General features: G+C 41.7%; 1 protein-coding gene across 2 annotated transcripts; it reads left to right on the top strand.

The window, feature by feature from the left end:
- The first annotated feature begins 8,744 nt into the window (after window positions 1-8,744).
- LOC116406537 (serine/threonine-protein kinase N2-like) lies at window positions 8,745-12,097 on the top strand. 2 transcript variants are annotated; one of them, XR_004219494.1, is made up of 5 exons: window positions 8,745-9,065; window positions 9,172-9,314; window positions 9,457-9,564; window positions 9,689-10,160; window positions 10,486-12,097. XR_004219494.1 is itself a non-coding variant. In XM_031890658.1 (4 exons), the coding sequence occupies exons 1-4, from the start codon at window positions 8,951-8,953 to the stop codon at window positions 9,794-9,796; spliced, it is 474 nt and encodes a 157-aa protein (XP_031746518.1). In that variant the 5' UTR covers window positions 8,745-8,950; the 3' UTR covers window positions 9,797-12,097. The 2 variants fall into 2 exon arrangements, 1 of the variants encoding a protein (XP_031746518.1); XM_031890658.1 differs by having other exon boundaries at window positions 9,689-12,097.
- The last annotated feature ends 492 nt before the right edge of the window (window positions 12,098-12,589 follow it).

The following is a 12,589-nucleotide window of genomic DNA, read 5'->3' as shown; positions in this document are numbered from 1 at the left end:
TTCTATTTTTGCTAATGACACAAAATTGTGCAAAACTATAAGTTCCATGCAGGATGCTGCCGCTTTGCAGAGCGATTTGACAAAATTAGAAAACTGGGCAGCAAACTGGAAAATGAGGTTCAGTGTTGATAAGTGCAAAGTTATGCACTTTGGTAGAAATAATATAAACGCGAACTATCTACTGAATGGTAGTTTGTTGGGGGGTATCCTTAATGGAGAAGGATCTAGGGGTTTTTGTTGATAACAAGTTGTCTAATTCCAGGCAGTGTCATTCTGTGGCTACTAAAGCAAATAAAGTGCTGTCTTGTATAAAAAAGGGCATTGACTCAAGGGATGAAAACATAATTTTGCCCCTTTATAGGTCCCTGGTAAGGCCTCACCTTGAGTATGCAGTGCAGTTTTGGGCTCCAGTCCTTAAGAGGGATATTAATGAGCTGGAGAGAGTGCAGAGACGTGCAACTAAACTGGTAAAGGGGATGGAAGATTTAAACTATGAGGTGAGACTGTCGAGGTTGGAGTTGTTTTCTCTGGAAAAGAGGCGCTTGCGAGGGGACATGATTACTCTGTACAAGTACATTAGAGGGGATTATAGGCAGATGGGGATGTTTTTTTTCCCATAAAAACAATCAACGCACCAGAGGCCACCCCTTTAGATTAAAGGAATGGAGCTTCCATTTGAAGCAGCGTAGGGGTTTTTTCACGGTGAGGGCAGTGAGGCTGTGGAATGCCCTTCCTAGAGATGTGGTAATGGCAGATTCTGTTAATGCCTATAAGAGGGGCCTGGATGAGTTCTTGAACAATCAGAATATCCAAGGCTATTGTGATACTAATATCTACAGTTAGTATTAGTGGTTGTATTTATAGTTTATGTATGTGAGTGTATAGATTGGTAGGTGTGGGTTAGGTGTGCTGGGTTTACTTGGATGGGTTGAAGTTGATGGACACTGGTCTTTTTTCAACCCTATGTAACTATGTAATTAAAAACTATAACAAATAAAAAAATACTATAACAAATTATGAAGACCAATTGAAAAGTTGCTTAGAATTGACCATTCTATAACATACTAAAAGTTAACTTAAAAGTGAACCACCCCATGCACCCTAATGCAAAGAACATATTATATACATTCTTGGCAATTACAGCCCTTGCCTGCCCGCATGTATTAGATATGTGCTTGAGATTCTAAGCGTTAATTCTTATAATTATTTGGTAAACTAACTGGCCATTAGGCGGGGGTAGAATTATATTACGGAAATGGGGATTGGAAAGTGTTTATTTGTCTCATCTCTTGATAAATTACAATTCCCAGCGACCCCCCCACACACACACCCACCAATGTGGAATTGCCACAGCAACATTTATGTCACTCACATATGGTAAAAATCCAAAAGTACACAAAGGAAGATCCTACTTTGTAAGCGAAATATTTAATCAAATATTTTAATGAGCTTTTGAAAGCACCCAGAAGAGTGAGGTGCCAGGGTGTTTGTACTTGTACTTACCTGCAGGGGGCATGTTGGTACAGTCTGCTAGGGTTGTTCCCAAGCATCAAACAATACGACTTGCTCACATGGCTCCTTCTCGCTCAGGATTCAAATGTGGGAATCTGTCTCTTTCCCATCATGCACCTGCGATTCTGTGCCTTTATCTTCCATAGAGAGATCCCACCTGGAAGTTAAACAGACAGTTCAGCTTAAACTTTACCCATATTATCATACAGATGGCAACATTCTAACACAATTTGGATTTTCTCTTCTCTGGAACTGCAGCCGCCTGGTTGCTAGAGCTTAAATACCCTAACAACCACTCAGCAGTTTGGAAATAAGAATGGGATATGAATAGTTGATGGGCTGAACACAAAAAGTTTAATACAAATAATGACACTATTATTAATACATAAACTAATGAGGACAGCCAAAGGCACAAGGAAGGCTGTACAGAGTAATGGTAAAACCCTTAGGGGCACATTTACTAATCCACGAATCCGAATCCCGAATGGGAAAAAATCGGATTGGAAAGGAAAATTTTGCGGCTTTTTCGGCGCTGTCGCGTTTTTTCGTATTTTGCGAGATTTTTTCGCCACCATCACGACTTTATTGTATTTTGTGCGACTTTTTCGCCGCTGTCGCAATTTTTTTCGTATTGAGCAATTGTAGACGGCGGAAAAACCAATCCGAGAAAATATACGATAAAGTCATAACGGCGAAAAAAAATTGCGGGACAAACTAAAAAGTCACGTCAGCAACGAAAAAGGCTCAAAAATACCGATCATTACGTTCGTGCATTAGTAAATCTGCCCCTTATTATCACCCCTATTGGTTTATATGGCAAGCTCAATTGTTCCCAAGTCTCACTATACAGCCAAACACAGTCCTGTATGTATCTGAGTATGTGTCAGTTTGGCAGTTATTGTGCTTCAGTGACATCACCAACGGCTCTCACAAACGGCAGTTATACCATTTCTGGATTCAGAGGTAAGTGGAGCAGATTAAGAAACTGGGGAGGGGGGCCATATTTAAGACAATGATACAAGGGGCAATTTGGGGGTTTTGGCACCCATGATTTATAGTAGCTTTATTATTGGGGTCACACTCCCCCAAATTGCCACCCCATTGCCTCCTATTGGTATTGCCTGGGGAGATGCTTGTCTTAATGTTGTCTGTCGGAAATTTCTGTCATCTTAACCAATAATATTTGCCTGACAAAATGGAAGGGGGCTACATTTTAGGCAACTTTTTTATAGTAGCTTTTATAGTAGCTTGGGCAGTGGAGTCAAAGATCCCAAAACTGCTCCCTGGCACCAAAGCCCCCAAAATTGAACCCATTGCTTGCTCTTGTGGAAATTGTCAGTGTGTTTATATATTAATTATGGGGTATGCCATTGGTAGCAGGAGTGACACCTCAAAAAAAAGCCCATTTCAATTTAATGTGCAGAGCTGCAGAACAAAAATGCAGTAGAAAATCATAATCACTGTCTCATTGACCCTAAACCTCTGCTTCTCTAGCTATAGCTGTACTACTTTTCCCAGCATCCCCTGTGGCTCAGTTGAAGTTCTAAAACATTGTGTATTTTGTGTTTGCTTACTGCTGCTTTTTAACTCTGAGGCCATTTAATCTACCTCTCTTTAGCTGTAACTGCCATTTGGACGCTAGGGTCCCAGTTACCGTAGCAACGGTCAGTAGCCTTAGCACTAGAGTGGATGATGGATAAGGAAGAGTTAGTACAGTTAGTAGAATAAATGCGAAAGTGTTAGGATCCCTTGTGTTATGGGTGCAGGGGCACTAATCAGAGTAGAGCAGGTTATGGGGAACAGACATGTTGGTTATGTGCAGGGAGAAGCAGGTTCTTTGAGGATATTGAGATGATCCCTGCTCTCAGTGCACAATGGGATCTGCAGTCTTGTCATAAGCCAGCTCTGACATTAGAGGCAAACCAATGCTAACTACCTCTTATGCCTGACATCGGAGTGCATCATGGGAGATAAAGGCCCTTTACAAGAGCCAGTGAGGAAAGTCTGCATCCTGGATGACCATCATGTTTGTTAGCTAAATAGCACACACACACGAGCTGTCAGGCTCATTTTCTTCTAATTATAGTCTGAAAAAGATTGAAAACCTCACAGTGCATTATGGGATCTGTACTATTCTTCATTTTAAGGCCCCCAAATTTAAAACAGGAGCAGTTTTGCAATGCTGTATTGATATTGCTTATCAGTCTGGTTCCAATGGGCTCCCTACTCTCCTGGGGTTCCAGAGGCGGCAGGGTCCACTGCCCCTAATATTCTCATGCTCACAATCCTTTATTTTCTTTTCTTCCCATAGCGGTAAGTATTGCAAGCGACTTTGGTGAATAAAAACAATATCAGCGATACCAAAGGGAGAAAAACAGCAAAGGAAAGAGAAGACTCGAGTGATTCCCTGCCCAGAGGATATTTTCATCTTCCCATTTGGGGTCCTCTGGACAAAGGTACTGGTCCTGCATTTTCCCCTCTATAATCTGAGTACGGTTATCTTTCCCTCTTGAATGTGCCAAGCTGTTCATTATTTCTTTAGCGCCAGCTATTATTCATAATTCCTACCTGTAGATTTGTAAGTTAGGGGCTTAGAGACCCCAGAGTAAGGTTTGGGCCTGGTTCCCACAGTGCAACACTGCTATAGTTCCAGGGGTTTACCAACTAACACTAACTGGCCATGTAGGGGGGAAGAATTACAATATGGAAACGTAAATTGAAATTAGACATTTTTTTAAAATGGGCTCATCTGTTGAGTTACAATTCCCAACATCCCATGGAAAGGGACATTAAGGAAGGTAACACTATGTGAGCAAAATATTAAAGTAAATCACTTCACTGGTTCTGATGAGTGAGGTACCAAGGCGCAAGGGGTGTTCCTCTGTGTTGCACTGAACTCCTCCTCTGCTGCAGATCCAGTGCTGCACGGCCCGAGCATCAAACCCTCGCTCACATGGCTCCTTCTCACTGAGGATTCAAATGTGGGAAGCTGTCTCTTTCCCATCATGCCCCTGTGATCCTTTGCCTTTATCTTCCATAGACAGTTTAACCAGATCTAATCTGGAAGCAGAAAGAACAAAACAATTCTCATCAAGCTTAAACTTTACTTTTCATATCATACAGACAGAAGTGTTCCAACAACCACCACAGAGAATAAAATGTAATTTAAGCACGAACTTCAACTTTAAAATTAAACAAACATTTATAGAATAAACATGCTGGAAAAAGAGATATTCTGTCAGTGATTCATAAAGGTGTAGTTCACCTAGAATGTCCTATGATTAGCAGCTTTTTAACTTTTGTTAATATATTCTTAACCAGCAATTTTTGGGGAAACATCTTGTTGCCACTTTGGCATCCTTAGCACGAACGAATGGGGGCAGACGATGGTGCAAGTTGTAGTTTTACTGCAGCTAAAGAATGAAACTGTGCCTAATTGAGCACTGAGTTGGACATAACTAAATGACCCCAATGGCTGGCAGTGCTTCTGTTCCCTGCAGTATCACTGAGCATTAGAAATAGCGGCACTGCCCCAAGGTAATTTACTGAAGGGCAATTGCTGTAACTCTATAATGTTTAAACATGCATTTCCACCATTGGCATTGAAAGTTGTAAGAAATGATTGGCTGATATGAATAGTCCTGGTTTAAAGTCTGATAATGTCATTGTGGTGGGTTGAAAAACCCCACAGACTGGTCTTCGACTTCAGCTAATTCTTCTGCTTTTTCTTAGTTCCCCCCAATTTTTTTTAAAGAGGGCGGAGACAATAACAGCCACTCAGATTTCACATATTGAATTTTTTTTGGTTTAAATTTAAAATGCTGCCATTCTCACACTATTTATGCCAGGGTGCCCACTGTTTGTCATTGGGTGACTTTGACTCAAGGTTAGAAAAAGTGGGCACACCCACCAACCACAATTAACCTATTGACTTTTATTGGTTTAAATTTAAAGTGCTGCCATTCTTTAATTATTAATCCTAGGGTCCCTAAACTTTGCAGAGTTAATCACTGGGTAATTGCAGTTCCAGGTTAGAAAAAGTGGACGGAGCCACCAACCACCAATCAGATGTCTTTCGTTGACTTTCATTGGGGAAATTTAAATGTCTGCCATTCAGACACTATTAAAACCAGGGTACCCAAACCTTGCACAGTGATTTTTACTACATAACTGTGGTCCAAGGTTAGAAAAAGTGGGCCGAGCAAACAACAGATCAGATTTCATTCAGTGATTTCACGTTTTTCAACCCAACATGAAGTTTGTTCTCAAACTTCCCTTTCTAGTTACCACTTGAGTTTGTAGTTTTTTTTTTATCTCCAATAAAGCAGTGACTAATACCGACCTTTCTTTCCTGATACAGGAGATTCAAGATGGGTGCCAAGCTGTGTAACATCTTGCACCAGCAGCAAAACACTGAGGTAAGGCTGATGGAAATATAAAGCCATTGTTTCCTGCCTGAGGGTGAGGCCTTGCCGCCAGATATAAAGGGGAACTGTCACTGCAAAGAGAAATTCCTCCGCTTATAATAAATATTTAGTCAAATAGCTGTTGTATTTTTTTTGCTGTTCTTCTCATGTTTATTAGTTTAACATTAACTTAAGTTTGAGATGATTTCAAGCACTTAATTTTTTCCATTCTCTATAGGCTGAGGACACCAATCAGTGTTTTGATTATTCTGAGCTTTTAGCCATGAAACATCAGCTGGTAAGCACCATTCAGAAGGAGATGCGTGTAGCAGCAGGGGCGGAAAACCTGTACCGGGCCACCAAGAACAGAAAGACCAAAGCCCAGGTGAAGGAGCTGAGGAAGAGCAGTGAGGAAAAGGTGAAAGCCCTTTACTCCTCTCTCCTCAAGCTCACTCAGGAGATAGCGAGGAAGGAAGCAGAGATCACTCGAGGTGAGCTATAACTATCTCTGGCCTCTTTCCTATTTTCATTATATGTGGAAACTGCGTGGCACCATAACAGCACACCCACTACCACTTCATGGGCATCACACTTAGCTCTGCATGACTATAGATTACTTTGCATTGACTTAGAAGCATTTGCATGTATATTTGAAATCAAAAGAAAAAAAATCAAGAAACAGCTCTTAAGCCTTAACCAGGTACAATTCTACAATGTGAAGAGAACCATGGGCATTTCAAATTGTCCTCCTTCGCATCCTCAGATTTAAGAATATCATGTATTTGAAATTCCTTATGTCTATCAAACTTGTTTTTCATAGTTTCAGATGCTGTACTGGAGACGACTGAGACTACAAATGACATCGATGTAGTTTTCCCAGCAGAGAAGGTCACTGGGCCTGAGGTTCCGGTCATTTTAGACACCGCCAGTGACTCTTCCCAAGTGAGTACATTACATTGACATTACATTTATGTCTTGGGCAGAGCACAAACATTTCCCCTTATCTTATCCTTGTGAGCCTTTTTTGTTTGCAGCACCATCCTGATGATTCTGCTGAAGAACCGGGGCCAGAGATAGAGCAGCCCCAAGTTCCACCTGACAGGTAAGGATTTATTGGAGTTTCTCAGAGGCCAGATTAAATCCCTGCCCCATTCTTTCAAATAAGAGCAATACAATCTTAACAATAACTGTGTTATTCTTCCAATTAAAGTGAAGTACCTGCAGAGGAAAATGAAGATGCAGAAGAGGAAAAATGGTAATATGAACATGCATTTAGCTGGGAGATTCCATTATACACAATATTATAGAGGGCCCCTATAATACTGTGCCCTCTATGAGATATGGCGGGGGTGCTACAGTATTGGGGATTATGGAGAATGAATCAGCTGAAGGAAATAGGATAGCTTACAGGTAATCAATAACTAAGCAAGGGATTAAGAATGGACATTAACCTGTATTATACTTATAGTGACTTACCTGCAGAAGATGAGGATGAGGAAGAGGCCAATGTGGAACAACAACAGCCTGAGAAAGAGGAAGACAGGTAAGATCACTCTTTATAGGCAAGGGCGCAGGTTAGCTTGCTTTCTATTATTAACTGTACATTTGCATTATAATGATCTTTTACCACAATTACTTTATCCCAATAGCGACGTGCAAGTGCATGAAGGAGACTCCTCGGGAACATCACAGGGCCCTCACCCTGGTGATTATAGTCCAACTCAGAGGGATTGCCAGGCAGAGGAGCCATTAGAGGAGACCCAAAGCACTCAGTAAGACAAAACCTCAATACTGGAAATATATATACTATATATATATATATATATATATATACTATGTTGCATAAGAAACAATTTCTATTTCTTCCTTTCCAGAGAGCTGCAGTTCTGCAGTTTTAATGCAACAGATTTTCGTCGCATTCAAGTTCTAGGCAGAGGAAGCTTTGGCAAAGTAAGTCATTAAGTCTCTAATTAGAATTTGGCAATATATACAAGGGAACATTCAGTGTCACTAAACTCACTCTCTTGTGCCAGGTCCTACTTGTTGAGTACCTTCCGGCAAACATAATCTGTGCCCTGAAGGTGCTCAAAAAGGACAACATCAACAACGAAGAGGAAATTCAACGGTAAGCACATGGGGAATGATTGCCTAAGCTTTTAATTGGCAGTCACATTCTGTCTGTCAGTCTTTTTCATTTTATACACTTATCTCTTCACTTGCCTTCCTTCCATTCAGTTGCTTTTGTTACCATTATATTTTACTTATATTGGACTTATTCTCTCTTTCATCTTTCAGCATCTTAGCCGAAAAGCAGATTGGGCAGTTGGTGAATCCGGACAGGTTTTTAGTGGATTTATATGCCACATTTACCAGCAAATATCATCTGTTTTTTATTATGGAGTTTGTTGCAGGAGGGACTTTAAGAACGCACCTGGAGAGCTGTGGGCACTTTGATCTGGAGAAAGCTACGTAAGTATAAATTAGGTGAATATTTGGGCTTTTATACATACAGTCCCAGAGTTACAGGAGACTGAAGAGTAGGGGAGGATGAGAGAACTGGCAGTTATGCTACAATAAATAGTGAGTTTCCTATATGAAGGCAGCATATAATGATCAAATGTACTTTCCTTATGCTTGCAGGTTCTACGCTGCCTGTATTACCCTAGGCCTGTCTGCGATCCATACCAAAGATGTTATACACAGGTAAGAGTTTATAAAGAGCTAGGTACCTTTAGGGTGAAGACACATGGAGCTACTTGTAGCAGCTACTAAAATAGACAATGCTGATCATTTACCAATTCTCATTATTGTCCATGGCAGAGAATTTTTTTTTAGCATTTAATAGCCATGAAAAAGTAGCTGCTACTATTAGCTCCGTGTATCTTCACCCTTAGTGGCAAGTACAACCTGGAGTTTTGTAGCTGTTGCAGTTTAGCAGCAGGACAGCTACAGATTCAAAGTCACTATTTAGAAGGTTATGGGAAGGAAATAGAACAAGAGGCAGAATTCTTTGTGTTTTGGCAGCAGGTTTAATGTGTCGTTATAATATCTCCATTTTGTTTGAATGCAGAGATTTAAAGCCAGGAAATATACTCATAGATCAAGCCGGCTATTTAAAAATCGCAGATTTTGGCATGGGCAAAACAGGTAAGAGGGCCTTGTATAATTATCCAGCACAAAGTGGACTAATTTACGGTTTACACTGGCATTAATGCCTCAATAAATATCACTTACAATTTGGCTTTTTTTTAAGGCATTGGATATGGAGACAGAACAGGCACCATACTTGGCACTCCAGCTTACATGGCACCAGAGCTCGTGAAGGAGGAGCAATACACAAGAGCTGTCGACTGGTGGGCTCTTGGAGTCATCGTGTATGAAATGCTCCTTGGAACAGTAAGTAGAAATTGCTACTGGTCAGTTATAGAGGGAGGTAATACAGAAATAAATAGATCTACTGTTATTTATCTAACCTCATAAAGCACTCTCTCTTTATAATAATCCTGGTCCCCTAATACATTCTTATTATACAATGCAGAGACCCTTCACCGGAAAGGACATCGACTACATGTATGAGTGGATTGAGGAGGATGAGCCACACTATCCCGACTCCCTGGAACCACAAGCACTGAGCTTTATATCACAGGTAAGTAGCACTGAGCTATCTGTTTATTACAACCAGCTCTTTAGCTCAGCGACCACTTTAGAATTTAACTCTTGAGTCTCCCCGATGCTTCTGTACATGTAACTGCCATTTTCTGTTCTTGTAGCTCTTGATGAAGAATCCAGAGGAGCGACTGGGTTCTACCCAGGATGATGCAGAGGATGTAGCTCATCATCCATTCTTTAATGTAAGTTCTCTGTCTCTATTGTCATAATAATTATTAATATCTTCTGGGAAATACCCCTGGGTACTATCTGAGAGGTACAGTCTTTCATATCCTCAGCTTCTAAAAATGGCCGTAAGGTGCCATTTTCTGAAGAACTTTAAATAACAAGCATTTTTATGGTGCCTGTTTGCAGAACACAGCCTGGGATGACATCATTGATGGGAAGGCAACAGCCCCGTTCGTACCCAGCCTCAACGGACCGGAGGATGTCAGCTACTTTGATGAGAAGTACACCAAGCTGCCAGCCAATCTAACGCTGCCCAAAGGACCTTGTGCTGAAATGGCAGATAACATCGAAGAAGCCTTTCAGGACTTCGACTATTCAGCATTTTAGGTCCTAATGGGATAATAGGTAAGAAAGGGCCTGAGTTAAAAGACAAGTAGCACAAATCAGAAGAAAAAATGCCTAGCACGTTAAAGGTGCAAGGGAACTGATCAGAGCTGGTTATGGGAATCAGGCACATTGGGGATTCTATGGGAATACTAAGGTGACCTCTGAGATGATTGCTCTGATGCATGAAAAATAATCACAAAAAAATCCTGCACAATAAAAAAACTTGTTAACATAACAAGGTAACCAATAAGGAGTGCATCCCCTAAGTGCTATAGAATATCTACAGGAATATCACTTAAAAATGTGTGGATTTAATTCTAAGTTTATTGTTTGGCTTTTGTAGGCTGGTCTCAGAAGCGTTTAGAAATGGCACCTACCAACAGCTCCATCAGCAGTTTCCAAAGTACCAAATACTGCAGTACCACCATTCAGGTATCACCTGTTTAAGTAAATGCAGTTCTATCAGCAATGACCCTTCCTCAAGCTTCAGGTGTTCAGGTAAAACCATCAGTGCATCTCCTTCTATCCACCATATTTCCACCAGTCCTTTCATCCAACTCTGTTCAACCAGCAGTGCCTCAACTTACATCTGCTGTAATTCCACCATCCGTGCTCCCCTAATTACACAGCAATACCACCAGTAGTGCTCCCATGCACTTTCACCAGCGGTGCCTCCTCTGACAACCACCGCATTCCTACCAACGATGCCCCCCCTGCCACCACCAGCAGGACCTCTTCTTTCAAACAGATATGGAATCATACACAGAAGCGCCCTCAAGCATTCGTTAGACCCTGCATTCCTTTTCACTCCATCCATCAGACTGCAGAAGCCGGGGTCTGCAGGCTTCCTGGGGTCCAATGGAATGGAAGGGAATGCAGCAGCTTAATGGCACTCATGTGCATGCTGCCATATCTTGGTTTCTTTAAAAACTGCCTCTTTTTCCTTCCTCTGCAGCAGTGTCTCCTCTTACACTCACTGCAGTTCCACCAGTGATGTCTCACCTGCCACCTTCCGCAGTTCCACCACCAGTACCTCCTGTTTCAACCAAAATCTGCCACCATAAACAGGAACACTTCTTAAGCCACATGCAGGGTAGACCCTGCATTCCTTCTCACTCCATCCATCAGACTGCAGAAGCCGGGGTCTGCAGGCTGCCTGGGTTCAATGGAATGGAAGGGAATGCAGCATTCACCTAGCAGCTTAAAAGCATTTTTGTTATGCGGTCACATCACTCTTTTTGCCTCCCTCTCTATTCACTGTAATACAACCAGCAGTCTCTCCCTTTATAGTTTCACCAGCTTTGCAATTTTTATGTTATTACATATGTTACATTTACCCCAGTTCCACCGTTATTAGTTAATAATAGATTAATTATATATGAGTTATCACCTCTTTCATCCCAATATGGCACCATAAACAGGATCACCCTTAAGCTACACGGTAGACTCTCCTATTCACTCCATCCATCAAACTGCAGAAGCCGGGGTCTGCAGCGAGGGAATGTAGCCTTAACCCAGCAGCTTAATGGCAATCATGTGTATGCTGCCATATCCCTTTCCCTCACCACCACTGCCTCCCTTTCCTTTCACTACAATAGCACCAGTAGCGCCCCCCCTTACACTCACCCCTGTTACACCCACGTTACCTTCTCTTTCAACCCAATATGGCACCATAAACAAAAGCACCCTTAAGCAAACTCGGTCAGTCCTGAATTTCTTTTCATTCCATCCATCAAACTGCAGAAGCCGGGGTCTGCAGGCTGCTTGGAAGGAAATGCAGGATTCACCTTGCAGCTAAATGGTGCTCGTGTGTATGCTTCCATATTGCTTACTGTTTCCCCTACCCTTGGTTTAATAGGGCGCATTTGATCCTGGGAGAAATCCGATTGCCGTTAAGGAGTCAGGAAGGAATTTTTCCCTCTAATGAAGCAGATTGGCCCAAGCTTCCAGAGGTTTTTGCCTTCCTCAGAATCAAAATAGCCCAATCTATTCTCATTCATCCAGGTCATGATATACAGTATCGAGTAGAATTAAGTCTAAAACAACTGGACTTTTCTGAGTTTTTCTTGAAAACGTTTCACCACTCATCCGAGTGGCTTCTTCAGTTCAAATGACTGGTAGGGAATTCCCCGGTATTTAAACTCTTGATGGTAGTAGAGTCACAGACATCCAATCACAATGGTTCCATTGAACTTGTTCAGTTAGGTGTTAGCTGAAACTGACAGGTGTAAGAAGGTATGATCCAATCACAATGGTACCAAGATTCTCTTTGATGAAGGTGTTAATCCTTCAAAGTACATGACTGGAAGTGTGAACTGTTGTGAAACTGCCGGGGTAAGGATGTCAACGCGCCATTGTATGTTGGTGACAAGCGGTGTCTCAGGCCCCCTCCTCTGTTTAGGGATGGTTTTTCCAGGTTGGCATAAATGGCCTCTTTCACACCTCTT

This window comes from Xenopus tropicalis, chromosome 8, assembly GCF_000004195.4.
Source record: "Xenopus tropicalis strain Nigerian chromosome 8, UCB_Xtro_10.0, whole genome shotgun sequence".
Lineage (NCBI taxonomy): Eukaryota > Metazoa > Chordata > Amphibia > Anura > Pipidae > Xenopus > Xenopus tropicalis.
Note: the sequence above shows the minus strand (reverse complement) of the source record. Positions and strands in the feature narration are given on the sequence as shown.